This window comes from Micropterus salmoides, unplaced genomic scaffold (genome assembly GCF_014851395.1).
Source record: "Micropterus salmoides isolate LMB-PRFRI ecotype aquatic unplaced genomic scaffold, ASM1485139v1 Ms_hic_scaffold_3, whole genome shotgun sequence".
In the NCBI taxonomy this organism is placed as follows: Eukaryota; Metazoa; Chordata; class Actinopteri; order Centrarchiformes; family Centrarchidae; genus Micropterus; species Micropterus salmoides.
Genome location: NW_024042261.1, coordinates 38,042,400 through 38,058,321, shown reverse-complemented (window position 1 = coordinate 38,058,321; position 15,922 = coordinate 38,042,400). Strand labels below are relative to the sequence as shown.

The 15,922-nt window shown below is 48.3% G+C and overlaps 1 protein-coding gene across 1 annotated transcript; it reads right to left on the bottom strand.

The window, feature by feature from the left end:
- Positions 1 to 595: 595 nt before the first annotated feature.
- mmp23bb (matrix metallopeptidase 23bb) lies at positions 596 to 9,069 on the bottom strand. Its single transcript, XM_038694098.1, has 8 exons — positions 8,689 to 9,069; positions 6,988 to 7,094; positions 5,605 to 5,744; positions 5,204 to 5,371; positions 4,908 to 5,072; positions 3,396 to 3,506; positions 3,149 to 3,275; positions 596 to 2,406 (listed from the first exon to the last, which is right to left on the bottom strand). The coding sequence occupies exons 1-8, from the start codon at positions 8,737 to 8,739 to the stop codon at positions 2,214 to 2,216; spliced, it is 1,062 nt and encodes a 353-aa protein (XP_038550026.1). The 5' UTR covers positions 8,740 to 9,069; the 3' UTR covers positions 596 to 2,213.
- Between the last annotated feature and the right edge of the window lie 6,853 nt (positions 9,070 to 15,922).

Genomic DNA, 15,922 nt, shown 5'->3' with positions numbered 1-15,922 from the left:
TCCTGCAGTCAGCATGCCAACTGCACGCTCCCTGAAAACTTGTGACATCAATGGCATTGTGCTGTATGATGGAACTGCACATTTTGGAGTGGCCTTTTATTGTGGCCAGCCTAAGGCCTTTTTATTGTGGCCAGCCTAAGGCCTTTTTATTGTGGCCAGCCTAAGGCCTTTTATTGTGGCCAGCCTAATGCACACCTGTGTAATCCCCATGCTGTCTGATCAGCATCTTGATAAGTCACACCTGTGAGGTGGATGGATTATCTCGGCAAAGTGCTCACTAACACAGATTTTGACAGATTTGTGAACAATATTTGAGAGAAATAGGCCTTTTGCGTACATAGAGAAAGTCTTAGATCTTTGAGTACAGGTCATGATGAATGGGGGCAAAAACAAAAGTGTTGCGTTTATAGTTTTGTTCAGTGTAGATGTGCAGACTTTGATTCCATGTGATATATCGGAATCATCACACAGGACAAGGTCACGAGACAAATCTAAGGAGCCACAAAATGTCAACTCAAATTTTATCAATCAGTGTCATAATTCCTGTTATTGATCACTAGCTTCAGATTTTACACCTTAATATGAAGCAGACATGTTTTCATCAGTGGAGGTTAAAACAGCCGTCAGGTTTTATTTGTACAACAACCCAAAGGCAGTAAAATATATACCATAAAACACCTGATTATGTTCAGTGAGTTTTAGTTTTATACGTTTTTACAGTAAGTAGGAGAAGATCTGCGATGGGACGTCCACCCACCGTCCACCCACCTTTTTTAAGAGAAGTGGACGTTTAGAGTAATGGTTCTCAAAGTAGGGTCCGGGGACCCCCATCAAGGACCCCTGGGGGAAAGGGGAAGCATTTATTTTCACTATAATCCCATCGATAAGTAACAAGGGGGTCTAATGTGTTTCAGGGTCAGGGGTCCTTGACATGAAAAAGTTTGGGAACCACTGGAGTCAAAGCTCAGCAGTGAGGTCAAAGGTCACAGAAGGGGTTACATCTATCTCATTAATCTACGGTAATTCAAGTTAGCTAGCTAGTTAGCATTTCTACAATACGCTGACTGGTCCGTTTCAAACCCAGCTGACGTTTCCATGTGAAATAAACACAGAAACAGAAGAGCTGTGCTGTAAAACCCATGACCAGAAAAGTAAAGTAAGATCAAAGTAAAATGTAGACGTGCAGTTAAAAAATACAAAGAACTTGTAACCACTAAAATGAATCACAGCCTCAGAATTACAGATGGTACCGTGATGCAGCCGAAACCCCGACGTTTACACCAAAGCTGTTAAAGTGAACGGTCTCGGGTTTCCGCAGTGATATCTCACTGGAATTATGGGTACACAACATTAAGTACCAGCAGTCTCGTCGGGAGGGTTATGAGGACGTCATGTCAGGTCTACCTGACTCTCTACAGGGTTACAGGAACTTCGTGTTTACAAAAACACAACATTACAACGACAGCATCACGTCGCACTGGGGGTGTCACAAGAACCGATACCAGGTCGATACCGAAATTCTGAAAACATGTCGGTAATCACGCTGACACACGCAGAGACAGCTCCAAGAAGGAACGCAGTAAGAGTCGTGTATGGAAGGACTTTGCATTAACAGTATTTTAGTTTGCGAAAGCTGGTATTACTGCTTCGCCTGGCCGATACATGACGTTCTACGGGTCCATCGCGTCCTGCAGGAAGGTAATGAGGACATGACATCCTATCGGTGTTTCCAGGTATGTGATGTCATGTTGAGATGAGTCCAGGGACACGACGTTCTGTCAGGAGCATTATGCGGACAGAAGGCCCTGCCGAGATGATTATAGGTACAGGACCTCCTGCTGGGATTGTGGGGATACAGTCCTGCAGCACATGGCATCATGCCACGATTTTCAGTGGTGAACAACATCCTGCAGGATTCGGGGTGCGTGACGTCATGTCTGGAGGATTAGGAGGACGAGAGGTCACGCTGTTATCAGAGCTGCCACAAGTTTACCATCTGGACCCAGAACCCTTTTTTCACACAGCGAAAGTTGGATCGTGTCCAGCTTGGAGTCACAAACCACCTGGTGTACATGTGGAGAACAAACCATCAGAAATACTGTGAAAAGGTCCAAACATGTTCAGAAATGCCTGCATAGATCCAGTCGTGCTGAGGGCTGAGTTCTGTCAACAAATGTGAAAACCAGCACTTCCCCCCGTCCCCGGCGATGCCCTCAGCTGTTGGACGGCTGTTCTGGTTTCAGTCGGATGGCCCAGGAGTTGGCAGATACGATGTCTCCCCGTCGATGGATGCGACAGGTGTAGACGCCCTCGTTGAACTCGTTGGCGAGAATGCGGAGGTCTCGGTCCTTCATGATGATGTAACCAGGGATGGAGGTCAGGATCTGCTCGCCGTCTTTATACCAGCTGGAGGAAGGAAAAGAGATTGGGTTTCAGGTTGTTGTTCACTAATTCATTCTTAAATCACTGTTAGGCGACTGTCTTGTGTTCACATTAAAGGGCACAATACTTCCTCTCCTGGTTTCAACATGACGTCAACTCTGCGAACTCCTGACGGGCTCGGCCACACCGAGCCACTGCTGACACTCCGGCCCCACCCCCTTCAGCTCTGGCAAACCAATCATGTCGCCACAGACTCCAGAGGTTTACCCGTCATCTCTCCTGAAGCTTTTTTGACTTCTGTGCTGGAATCTTTTTTGTTGATGGACTGACACCTTCAAATCCTGCACTACCGCTCGCTGACTGAAGCAAAACTCGATGCTTCTGTGGAGCCTCGTCTGTGGAAGACTGCACCTTAGCCCGCCTAGCTAGCTAGGTTTGCTTTTATTTGAGGTCAGATTTGTGTTCTGCCCGCCGACATACTCACAGCTACAACATGACATCAGACGGCTGCATATCATCAACGAGGATGAACTAATCCTGGACAATGAAATTTCACGTTTTCATAGTCGACGTTGGAAATAAATTGTTGTAAACTGAACCTCTTTTTAAGGTTTTGAACTTTTGCCCTCTGACGTCTGAAGACATCATCTGGGACTCAGGATACTTTTTAATGAACACAGTCATTAGTTGCAGCCACACATTGATCCATTCATTCGATCCCGTTTGGTTTTCATGTTTCATCAGGCCTCAGTATTGATCAGCTGACCTGACTTTGGGCGGCGAGCGGGGGTTTTTGGTTCCACAGCGAAAACCCACCACCTTCCCCCGGGGAACCATCTTGACCTTGACGTTGGCCGGAGGCGGCGTTGGTGTGGTCACCGCTTCCAGAGGCTCTGGAAGACAGGAAATGAGAGTCACACCAGAGACGGTTAGACAAACCTCAGAGAGAGCATCAGGTTTCTCAAGGCTGCAGCGGGGAACTGACTCGACCGTCCAACAGCAACCCGTCTCACCGTAGCAGAGGTCACAGCGCCGAGGACAGTTCTTCTTCATGAAGGTCTTCCTCCGCTCACAGAAGCCGAGTCGAGCCCACGGATCACAGACTCTCTTCTTATCCAGACAACCTGCAGACAAACCGCTGTCAGCTTTACTTCAGTAAACGTAGCAGTACCCCACAGAAGGTACAAGTACAAGTCCTGCATTTAAAACTTTACCTAAGCAGAAGCACGGCTTTATTAAGAGTCAGTGTTACACTACTCCATCACAGATTGTTTTATCACAATATTGTTACTAATAACTTGGACGCAGCATTTTAAGGATCCAGCAGGTTAATTTTTTTATGTACTGTTGGGTTGTTCTTAAAGAGGTCAGATTCTGCTCATTTCCAGGTTCGTAGTTTTATTTTGGGGTTGTACCCGAGCAGGTTTACATGATTTCATTTAAAAAGACACACCATGTGTTTGTCTGCACATCGCTGCAGCTCCTCTTCTCACCCCTTGTGCTAACGAGCAAAGGATCTCACTTCTATATGATCTTTGTTTGGAGCTGCACGTGCTCAGTACCTAGCAAAGGACTACTAGCCAATCAGAAGCAGAATAGGGCGGGTCCTGACAAGCTGGTATCCTTGGCTTCGGCTTCTAATTCGGTTCAAACCCCGGTTGCCCCGGCCTTTCTGCTTTTCTGTGTGGAGTTTGCATGTTCTCTCCGGGTGCTCCGGCTTCCTCCCACCAGACATGCTAGGTCGATTGGTGACCCTAAATTGTCCTTAGGTGTGAGCGTGAGTGGTTGTTTGTCTATGTGTGGCCCTGCGTACCCTGCCTTTCGCCTGATGCCAGGCAAGGGCTGGGATTGGCTCCAGCCCCCCCCCCTGTCCAGGGTGTACCTGTACGCAGGATAAGCGGTTGACGATGGATGGATGGATATCTTATTACTTTCCTGTACTGAATGGTTTATAGGTGACGACTTTATCTACTTCATCTCTGTAAAGAACAAAATATAAATAAATGTGTATTTAGGCTCCTACATGATAAAAATGTTGTTGTTTTTTTTTGTTCCTGAAATCCAGCCTGAATCCAGCCTCCTGTTGGGATCAGGATCAGGATCATCCGGATTTTTTGGATCAAAGGGATCCCAGTCCTACTAAAAACACCACAAACTGAAGGTTTGATCCAGATCAAACCCAGGACAGGATCAGGTGATCTGATCTGATTTCAGAATCCTTTTTTTTCTTTTGAACAACCCATTTTCAAGATTTGATCCAATCTCATCAGATTAGTTATGAACATCCGGTGTCTCTCTCTCCTTGCTCCTCTGTCTCCTTCTGTTCAGTGTAGCTTGTATTTGCTCTGTCTCCAAAGTCACATGTGTTTGTTGCTGCTTGACATTCCTGTCTGTAACTCTGAACCTGATTTTGGACTTGAGGAGTTTTACTTCATCACTGTTTGGATTTTCTTTTTAAGGTTCACCTAGTCTAGACTACTTATCATTTTGGATTTGCCCCCCCCCCCCCCCCCCCCCCCCCTTACCGTAGAGCCTCTGGATGCCCCATACGTCGTCCTGGGCGATGTTCCTCTGGCCGGTGTAGGTGGCGTTGGGATGCATCAGAGCCTGAGGGTCTCTGGAGTGCCACAGGCCGAGAGCGTGGCCGATCTCGTGAGCCGCCACCTGGACCAGGTCGTTCAACCACACACCTGCAGAGTCACAGAAAACACCTGGAGTGTTAGAAGAAGAACAACCACCTGACAGATAATCTTCTTTTCAACAAACACAGGAGAGAAACTGTTCGGATCAGGTGGTACTCACATTACTGCAGTACAGTTACCTTGTTTCCAGCTGAACCTGGACTTGCCGAGGATCCAGAACTCGTGGTTGTCGAAGTGGATTTCTCCTCGTGGCGGCAGGAAGGCGTGAGCCAGCTCGCCGTTCAGGCCGTCAAAACACGGGTGGAGTGGAGACCACCAGCAGTCAGTGTGGTTGAAGGTGTAGAAACCTAACGCACACATAGAAGTTTTCACAACCATGAGACCACACTAACCTCAACACGACCGTGGAGGTCCAATGAGCCAGAAGAGACTCTGAACCTGTCCAGGTCACACTGAGGGGCACAACAGGTCCTGACTGTTGGTCGTATCGGTTCATTTCTGAGGTTTTAAACTAAACTTCTGGCCGTACCTTACACAATCTGTATTTTATTTTAACTCCTCCCCCTCGCCTTCTGCCTACCAATGGTAATGTCAGCGGTGGCGTTGCCGTCAGTAACCTCAGTGAAGCTCAGTGGTGACACGTCACTCCACTTGGTGAAGGCAATGCTGATGGCCTTCCTGGTGTCCTCCACATTAAGGGTGTTGGGATACTTTGTGATCCTGAAGAGACAGAGAGACAGAGACACAAAGAGACAGAGACACAAAGAGACAGAGACACAAAGAGAGAGAGAAAAAGATACAAAGTGACAGAGACACAAAGATGCAAATGGACAGAGACACAAAGATACAAAGAGACATAGACACAAAGATGCAAAGGGACAGAGACACAAAGATACAAAGAGAGAGAGAAAAAGATACAAAGAGACAGAGACACAAAGATGCAAAAGGACAGAGACACAAAGATACAAATAGACACAGACACAAAGATGCAAAGGGACAGATACACAAATATACAGAGAGAGAGACACACAAAGAGAGAGATACACACAAAGAGACAGAGACACAAAGATGCAGAGGGACAGAGACACAAAGATACAAAGAGACAGAGACACACACAAAGAGACAGAGACACAAAGATGCAGAGGGACAGAGACACAAAGAGACAGAGACACACACAAAGAGACAGAGATACAAAGAGACAGACACACACAGAGACAGAGACACACACAAAGAGACAGAGACACAAAGAGACAAATAGAAAGACAAATAGAAAAGGAGACAAGAGCCACAAAGAGACACAAAAAGACAAAGAGACAGAGAGGTTGGTGAATGGATCTCTGACCTTCACCTGTGTGTGATGTCATGTTTTAGGGCTGACCTCCACCTGTGTGTGTGATGTCATGTTTTAGGGCTGACCTCCACCTGTGTGTGTGATGTCATGTTAGGGCTGACCTCCACCTGTGTGTGTGATGTCATGTTTTAGGGCTGACCTCCACCTGTGTGTGATGTCATGTTTTAGGGCTGACCTCCACCTGTGTGTGTGATGTCATGTTTTAGGGCTGACCTCCACCTGTGTGTGATGTCATGTTTTAGGGCTGACCTCCACCTGTGTGTGTGATGTCATGTTAGGGCTGACCTCCACCTGTGTGTGATGTCATGTTAGGGCTGACCTCCACCTGTGTGTGATGTCATGTTAGGGCTGACCTCCACCTGTGTGTGTGATGTCATGTTAGGGCTGACCTCCACCTGTGTGTGATGTCATGTTAGGGCTGACCTCCACCTGTGTGTGATGTCATGTTAGGGCTGACCTCCACCTGTGTGTGTGATGTCATGTTAGGGCTGACCTCCACCTGTGTGTGTGATGTCATGTTTTAGGGCTGACCTCCACCTGTGTGTGTGATGTCATGTTTTAGGGCTGACCTCCACCTGTGTGTGATGTCATGTTTTAGGGCGGTGTCTCCACCTGTATGTGATGTTGTGGTGAGTCCACTTGTGTCCCACGGGGTTGATGGCGTAGCGTCTGTGTCTCGTTCCTCCAAGTGTCTCCATCACTCTGCTGCTGCAGGAAGTCTAAAAAAAACACAAAGCACATGACAGGATGTTGAACCAATCAGCAGCCTCCGAGCTGAGTGCGGAGCAGCTGCAGTTCCTTTAACATCCACTAGGTGTCGCTGTGAGCTCTACAGTAAAGATGTCAGTGACTGAAGGTTAGCGACCGTGTTGAGAAAGAGACAGAGGCCGGAAGACGCCAACTACGACTCCCAGGGTACATTTCACTAACCAACAGCCAATCACAGAGCTTCCTGTCCTGTGGCGCGCTGAGAAACAACCTGCACTTTAAAATCACACTCGACGGGTTTTGCGCTTACCTGTGACGACAAAGTGTTTTTAATTCACCATAACTCTCATTCACACCTCTGACTCTGACGGCAGCCGACGCTCATGGGAAATGTAGTCTTAAGACACAAAAGAAGTGAAAGAGAAGACCTTCCTCTGAAAACACCAGAAGAAGAAATCAGAGTTCACAGAGAGCGGAACAGAGTGATGAGTTTGGGGGTTTTGAGACGTGGCAGCAGATTCAGGACAGATGTGGAACCCTTTCTTTCATCTGCTGCTCTCCTCCTCCTCCTCTCAGATATCTGTCACCCACATGAGAACCTCCCGCCCCTCCTCAAACTGAAACAGTGCTGTTCTCTGTTTACTGACGATAAAGATTTGAAGTACTTCCTGTTCTGTCTCTAAACATCTGTAAACCAGAGGTGCCAGACGGGATGAAGTTAAACTCTGAGAGAGAAGAAACAGCTCAGAAAACGACATTAAAGATGTTCACGCTAATAAAAACGAAGAAACATCCTGGTTTACATTAATGATGAAGAGTAAGAATAAAAACAGTACAACAGTCACAGGATAGTTTTCTTTCTGCAATGAGTACTTTTTTTTAAAGCAGGTACTTTTATAGTAGAAGAAGTTTAAATTGAAGATTTCTATTTTTAGCGAGAGTATCTGTACTTTTACCGTTTCCAACCAATCAGAGTCCTTGTGATTCAGACAGTGACTTGAGTACAGGATCAATAAATCAGTAACTATCTGACAATCTGATTACATGTTCAGACACAGAGAGCTGAGGGGCCAAGCTGCCAAAGGGCCACACAGCAGAGGGGCCACTCAGATTAAAATAAAAATACATGAATACTTATTTATTATCTTTATATTAATGTTCTTGTCATATTTTATTGATGCTCAGTGATTCTTTTCATTATTGATTAGTCTAGATTTTCTCTTATTGATGCATCTAAATGTGATGTGTAATGATTTGACAGGGACGAAGCACGTTAATGAACATCATTATAAAGAAACACTTCGGAGTTTGGCAATAACAATAATTTCACTCGATGTGTAAAACAAAAATTACAAATGGCAATAAACAACTACAGGATTCACAAATAGCACAGTGGGAAGCTGGTGCTGTAAATCATTTGTAAGCAGCTGTTTTCTAAACATATTCTCTGTCACGGAATCACTTCATGCTCACAGACTTGATGTGTCCTCTGAACATCTCCAGCAGAACTTCTGATTAAAGGCTTGAACATGAATCACCCATAAATGAACTTATTGATTGATCAGCTGCGTGTTGGACTCTGCAGAGCTTCACTGATAAACTGACCTTCATCATCACCATCATCATCATCACCATCAGCAGCAGAGGGGGGTCCATGATGGGAGCTGGACTCTACACACTCCGACTCATGACCCGCCCGTCACTCGGTCAGTGCGCGTGCCATTAGAGATTCCGCGTGTCCAGAGAAAACGTGTGCACGCAAAGATTAACGCAGTGACTCCAGGTTTCCTCAGATCCTTGTGGGTCCAGAAGAACCGACCCGGAGAACCGACCCGGAGACACGGTACAGCCGCAGCGCGTCCGGATCCGAGCCGGTTTTGAAAAGTTCCTGCTGTCTCCAAGTCTCTGTCCGGAGGTGACGCGGGTAGAGCAGGTTCTGGACCTGGTCCCGTCCTGCTCGACTCTGGAACAAACTGAGGGAACTTCCCGGACAGTGCGCTCGCTGCTGCAGAGGGGCAGGTCCGGGGGGGCGGGGTCAGGTGTGTGTGTGTGAGCGGTGTCCGTTTACACTGTGAATGTGGAGTTTAACCCTTCAGCTTCCGAATAAAACAAGTTAACTTCAGTATTAAAATAATTTTTATGTTTTGATAAGGAAATTATTGTCTTCTGTTTGTTCTGGATTTAAGCAGCAGATAAACTAACCCAGGCATGAGGTTCTGCTTGTGGCCTCTGGGGGCCCGTTCAGGGCCACAGGTAGGGCCACCCCGAGGTGTTTTCCTACCACCAGCAGTCCAGATGTGCACCGTTTGTCTTGTCTCTCCTCAGAACATCTGTCCAAACAGCCTGCAGAGCCGCTGCCACCTCCAACACTGCTGATGGTGTTTTCACGTGGCCGGGTTCACCAGGGCCTCGTGCACCTGGTGTTTGTAGTCCAGGGCCTCGTGCACCTGGTGTTTGTAGTCCAGGGCCTCGTGCACCTGGTGTTTGTAGTCCAGGGCCTCGTGAACCTGGTGTTTGTAGTTCATTCATCATCATTTGAAAAAGAGTTTTCTCCCTTCAGTCACCAGAGAAGTGAGCTGTACACATTAAGAATTTCAGATAAATGTCCTTTCACGAAGTCTGTCACCCGCCTCCCAGATACACGTCCAGCAGGGGGCGCTACTGAGATAGATAGATAGATAACTCACAACATTAACCACTAGTTTTATTTTGAAAGTCTAACCAGACGTTGCATGTTAATTGTTGCTAACTACATTGACCACGGAGCCATAAACGTCGACAAACTGCTGCTAAAAGGTACCCAGGGCGTTAAGCGACGCCAAGGGGTCTGACCAGGCGTCCATATGTGACGGGTTCAGACATCACACAACAGAAAACAGTTTTCCTCCCTCAGCTTCTCTCTCGTCCTTCTCGTCTTTGGATGTTGGATGAAGTCCCTGGATGACTTCAATTTGCTTCAGGGTGCAGCCCCCGACAAAATGTGCATCCAGTCTCGACCACGATTGACTTTCATGTAACCACGGCATCATTCACTTCCTGTCTGACCGTCCAGACCCGTCCACCTTCTTCACCATCACAGTCCAGAACAAGACTCACCAGACTCTCTGGGCTGGACCTGCAGACTCCATGAAAACCAGTATCAGAAGCCTCCCTGGCTGATTTCGCTCTGATGGACCAGATGGCTCATGGGCTCCAACATTTACAGGTCTTCAGGTCCACCTGAGTCCTAATAACTGACCCGGCCTGTGACCTCAGTCAAAAGTCATTGGTTCATGTTTCAGTAGGTTTTCCTCAGGTCTGCTTCAGATCTAGTCCAAAATGTTGGACTCATGGAAACCTGCATGCACTACTCCCAACCCCAGTTGGGATCTTATTCACCTCTGGTCTCTCTGGACCTTTTTGACTACCTCGGGAACCGCTCTACGAAGGGTACGTTCGCCAGGTTCAGTCGCCATTCAATAACATCCCAAGTCCAGGTCAGCAGCCCCACGCCCCCTTCATTAAAACCCCACCCCAAACTCCACTTGAGTCCAAATCTGAGAGAGAGACCAGGAGGCAATCACACCTGGTCTGAACTAGATCAGAGGATAATTAGACCCAAAGCACGACGTGATCAGGGCTGATGAAGAGTCCACATGGAGCCATTCAGGCATCAGATTAGACTGGATGTAACTGGAACCAGGGTCAGTCTCAGATACTAGGAACCAAGTGGACCCATGAAGACTCATTTAATTGTCAGGTGGTGGAAAGAAAATTACATTCCTGCTGTGGGGGAGGCAGAGGACCAAAAGGACGCCTAAACCGTCATTCTTCCATATTTTACTACTGTTTCCATCAAACGTTTCACTTTTACTGATATGCATTTGATTTATTTGTGCAGGTTTCCGGTCTGAGGTGTGAAAGGAGTTTGTGGACGAACAGAAACAGACTGGATGAAGAAACGCTGCCGTCCATGAAGCAACAACTGGAAGTGAAGAAAGCGTGCAGCGATGAGGAGGCCGTGACCTTCCTCACATTAACACATGAAACTAACGGAAAGGTCTGATGCCGTCATGCTCTCCAAGTGGTTTTCTACCGTTTGAGCTTTGACTGCAGCTCTCTTAACGATGTCGTCCCGCTCTGTCCTCTTCTTCTTCTGCGATGTTTAAAGGCCTCTTGGTCAGGTTTCGGAAAAGAGGGTTTGGGATAAAATTTTAAATATAATAAAACATTATTAAACTCCAAACATGTCACCAATTTCCTTCACACGGAACTCAAACCTCCTGAGTGAAAGTCCTGAGTTTACTGGACTCATCCATCCATCCCAACACCTCCTTATATGGACTTTGCCGCTCTTTTCACTTCTTCTGCCACTGGAGGTCGCGGCCTGACTAAAAACCTAAATACATTTCATAATAAGTTGCTGCATGATGTACTTGGACGGCCGTCTCTCTGCTGAGAAGGTGGTTATAGTATAATGTACACACAGTGTATACCGTGTGTTTACATGTACATGCAGCGGATGGAACAAGCTTTAGCTCGCAGTTTCTTCTTCCGCAGATTGGGCTGTAATCCGGCTGCTTTTCATTCACTGTTACAGTCTGAATCTTGATTAGTCAGCCTGAAGTCATTTCTGCAGGAAGACGACAGGAAGACAAAGCTGCTGATGGCCGTTCATTTAAAGACTGAACTAATCTGAAAATAGAAAAGAGTCATTATTGCAGCCTCATTGCCCCCCTTATTGCCTGCATTGTTGTGTTGTTTGTTGTGTTGTTTATCAGCCGCCCACACTCGGCCCGCGGTCACCTTCACTCTGACAAACTGCCTGCAGAGGCATCTTTCACAGGAAGTCATCATATGTGCATGTTAAGCAGGCCGGCGCTCATTAAAGCTGCATCGTGTTCTGAATGAAGTTTGAATGTTGGCAGCTGAGCGGCCTGGCAGACTCCCATCATGCACTGCAACACCGCTCTGACTCTCAGATCAATACCTCGACAGAAACCCAACAGCAGGACTTTGAAAAGATTATTAATATGATCCAAGCGCCGACGTTATTGATCTTTTGTCTCGTCTAACGCGGTGAAGCTCAACCTGCACTTTGATTTGATCGGTTTGATCAGAGGGGACGAGGATCTAACGTCGTCTATCAATCGCTTAGATATTGATCAGAATCTGATCTGACGTCAGCACATTGACCTGTATAGCTTCACTTTGTCTCAGATCTTCACGTCTGTGTTTGGGACCTGGTTAGCTTAGCTTAGCATAAAGACTGGAAGCAGGGGGAAACTGCTAGCATGGCTCGGCCCGAAGGGAACAGAACCCACCTGCAGCTCCGTGATGAACAGGATCTATGTGGGGAACCAGGGAGGAGTTTGTTCTGTTGTCATGAAGGAATCAGCTGAAATGAATCCTGTAAACCATCTGACGCTCACTGATGACCTCATCAGAAAGGGGTGTGCCACAGAGCAGCAGGTGCTACAGAGCCAGGTAGCACCTGCTGCTCTGCGGCTTTGCAGGAGTATCCCATCATGCTTCAGTGTTCCTGGCCGGGGTCCCTTGGCCCCCGTCGGCCTCCTGGCAGCCGTCCCACCGACCTTGAGGCCGGAGCGTCGGGCTCCAGGCGGCGTGTTGCCCAGAGAGAGAAGCAGAGAGACGGAGGAGGAGACGGACTTTCAGCCGGAGCTGAAGGACGAGGATTTAATTACACCTCTGTCCATTCACCTGTCCATCACACACACACACACACACACACACACTGAACACACACACACACACACACTGAGCACACACACACTGAACACACACACACACTGAACACACACACACACACACACACACTGAACACACACACTGAGCACACACACACACACACACACACTGAACACACACACACACACACACACTGAACACACACACACTGAACACACACACACACACACACACACACACACACTGAACACACACACACACACACACACACACACACACTGAACACACACACTGAGCACACACACACACACACTGAACACACACACACACACACACACTGAACACACACACACTGAACACACACACACACACACACTGAGCACACACACACTGAACACACACACACACTGAACACACACAAACTGAGCACACACACACACACACACACACACACACTGAACACACACACACACTGAACACACACACACACACACACACACACACACACTGAACACACACACTGAACACACACACTGAGCACACACACTGAGCACACACATCGTGGTGGGGACCCGTCAGCTCCTAACGCAGGACCCTCAAGCGGCCCTTTAAACTTGAGCAGCAATGTTGGTCCCCATGAAGCTGCCGGACCCCACAAGTATAGTGGAATCCTGGTTTTTGGACCCCACGAATATGATAAACAAGACACACACACAAAAACACACGCACTGTACATACACGCCGGTCAGCAGGTTCCCACATCTTCACCTCATCTTGTTTCCAAGGAGACGAAAACAAACCGTCTGTTTTTAAAGGCTGCAGGTCGTCATGACAACTGGCAGCGACCAAAAATCCCAAACTGTCTATTTTTCAGGCTGCGACGTGTCAGAGGTCAGAGGTCACCAACACAAGTGTTCTGTTTTTATTCTTGTTGTTTTAAAATATAGATTTTCTTCACTGACAGAAACATTAAAAAAGAATCCGGTCTGGTTTCGGGTTAAAGACCTGGTTCACCTGCTGGTTCACCTGCTGGTTCACCTGCTGGTTCACCTGCTGGTTCACCTGCTGGTTCCTGGTATGTTGGATCGTAGGACTGAAGGCAGCTGCTGGTTCACCTGCTGGTTCCTGGTAGGTTGGGTCGTAGACTGAAGGCAGCTGCTGGTTCACCTGCTGGTTCCTGGTAGGTTGGGTCGTAGACTGAAGGCAGCTGCTGGTTCACCTGCTGGTTCCTGGTATGTTGGATCGTAGACTGAAGGCAGCTGCTGGTTCACCTGCTGGTTCCTGGTAGGTTGGGTCGTAGACTGAAGGCAGCTGCTGGTTCACCTGCTGGTTCCTGGTAGGTTGGGTCGTAGACTGAAGGCAGCTGCTGGTTCACCTGCTGGTTCCTGGTATGTTGGATCGTAGACTGAAGGCAGCTGCTGGTTCACCTGCTGGTTCCTGGTATGTTGGATCGTAGGACTGAAGTCAGCTGCTGGTTCACCAGCTGGTTTCTGGTATGTTGGGTCGTAGACTGAAGGCAGCTGCTGGTTCACCTGCTAGTTCATCTGCTGGTTCACTGGCTGGTTCCTGGTATGTTGGGTCGTAGGTCTGAAAGCAGCTGCTGGTTCACCTGCTAGTTCATCTGCTGGTTCACCGGCTGGTTCACTGGTATGTTGGATCATAGACTGAAGGCAGCAACTGGTTCACCTGCTGGTTCACCTGCTGGTTCACCTGCTGGTTCACCGGCTGGTTTCTGGTATGTTGGATCGTAGGACTGAAGGCAGCTGCTGGTTCACCTGCTTGTTCACCTGCTGGTTCCTGGTAGGTTGGGTCGTAGACTGAAGGCAGCTGCTGGTTCACCTGCTGGTTCACCTGCTGGTTCCTGGTAGGTTGGGTCGTAGACTGAAGGCAGCAGCTGGTTCACCTGCTGGTTCACCGGCTGGTTCACCTGCTGGTTTCTGGTATGTTGGATCGTTGGACTGAAGTCAGCTGCTGGTTCACCTGCTGATTCACTGGCTGGTTCACCTGCTGGTTCCTGGTATGTTGGGTTGTAGACTGAAGTCAGCTGCTGGTTCACCTGCTGATTCACTGGCTGGTTCACCTGCTGGTTCCTGGTATGTTGGATCGTAGACTGAAGGCAGCTGCTGGTTCACCGGCTGGTTCCTGGTATGTTGGATCGTAGGACTGAAGGCAGCTGCTGGTTCACATGCTGGTTCCTGGTATGTTGGATCGTAGACTGAAGGCAGCTGCTGGTTCACCTGCTGGTTCCTGGTATGTTGGATCGTAGACTGAAGGCAGCTGCTGGTTCACCTGCTGGTTCCTGGTATGTTGGATCGTAGGACTGAAGTCAGCTGCTGGTTCACCAGCTGGTTTCTGGTATGTTGGGTCGTAGACTGAAGGCAGCTGCTGGTTCACCTGCTAGTTCATCTGCTGGTTCACTGGCTGGTTCCTGGTATGTTGGGTCGTAGGTCTGAAAGCAGCTGCTGGTTCACCGGCTGGTTCACTGGTATGTTGGATCATAGACTGAAGGCAGCTACTGGTTCACCTGCTAGTTCACCTGCTGGTTCACCGGCTGGTTTCTGGTATGTTGGGTCATAGGACTGAAGGCAGCGGCTGGTTCACCGGCTGGTTCACTTGCTGGTTCCTGGTATGTTGGGTCGTAGGTCTGAAAGCGGCTGCTGGTTCACCGGCTGGTTCACTGGTATGTTGGATCATAGACTGAAGGCAGCTGCTGGTTCACCTGCTGGTTCGCCGGCTGGTTCCTGGTATGTTGGGTCGTAGGTCTGAAAGCGGCTGCTGGTTCACCTGCTGGTTCCTGGTATGTTGGATCGTAGACTGAAGGCAGCTGCTGGTTCACCGGCTGGTTCCTGGTATGTTGGATCGTAGGACTGAAGGCAGCTGCTGGTTCACATGCTGGTTCCTGGTATGTTGGATCGTAGACTGAAGGCAGCTGCTGGTTCACCTGCTGGTTCCTGGTATGTTGGATCGTAGACTGAAGGCAGCTGCTGGTTCACCTGCTGGTTCCTGGTATGTTGGATCGTAGGACTGAAGTCAGCTGCTGGTTCACCAGCTGGTTTCTGGTATGTTGGGTCGTAGACTGAAGGCAGCTGCTGGTTCACCTGCTAGTTCATCTGCTGGTTCACTGGCTGGTTCCTGGTATGTTGGGTCGTAG

Coding starts and splice junctions, on each gene's coding strand:
- mmp23bb (XM_038694098.1), bottom strand. CDS start 8,739: ATGGACCCCCCTCTGCTGCTGATGGTGATGATGATGATGGTGATGATG. Junction 3,507..4,907: donor GGGCATCCAGAGGCTCTACG/GTAAGGGGGGGG, acceptor GTTTGTCTGCAG/GTTGTCTGGATAAGAAGAGA. Junction 2,407..3,148: donor CGCTCGCCGCCCAAAGTCAG/GTCAGCTGATCA, acceptor TCCTTCCTCCAG/CTGGTATAAAGACGGCGAGC.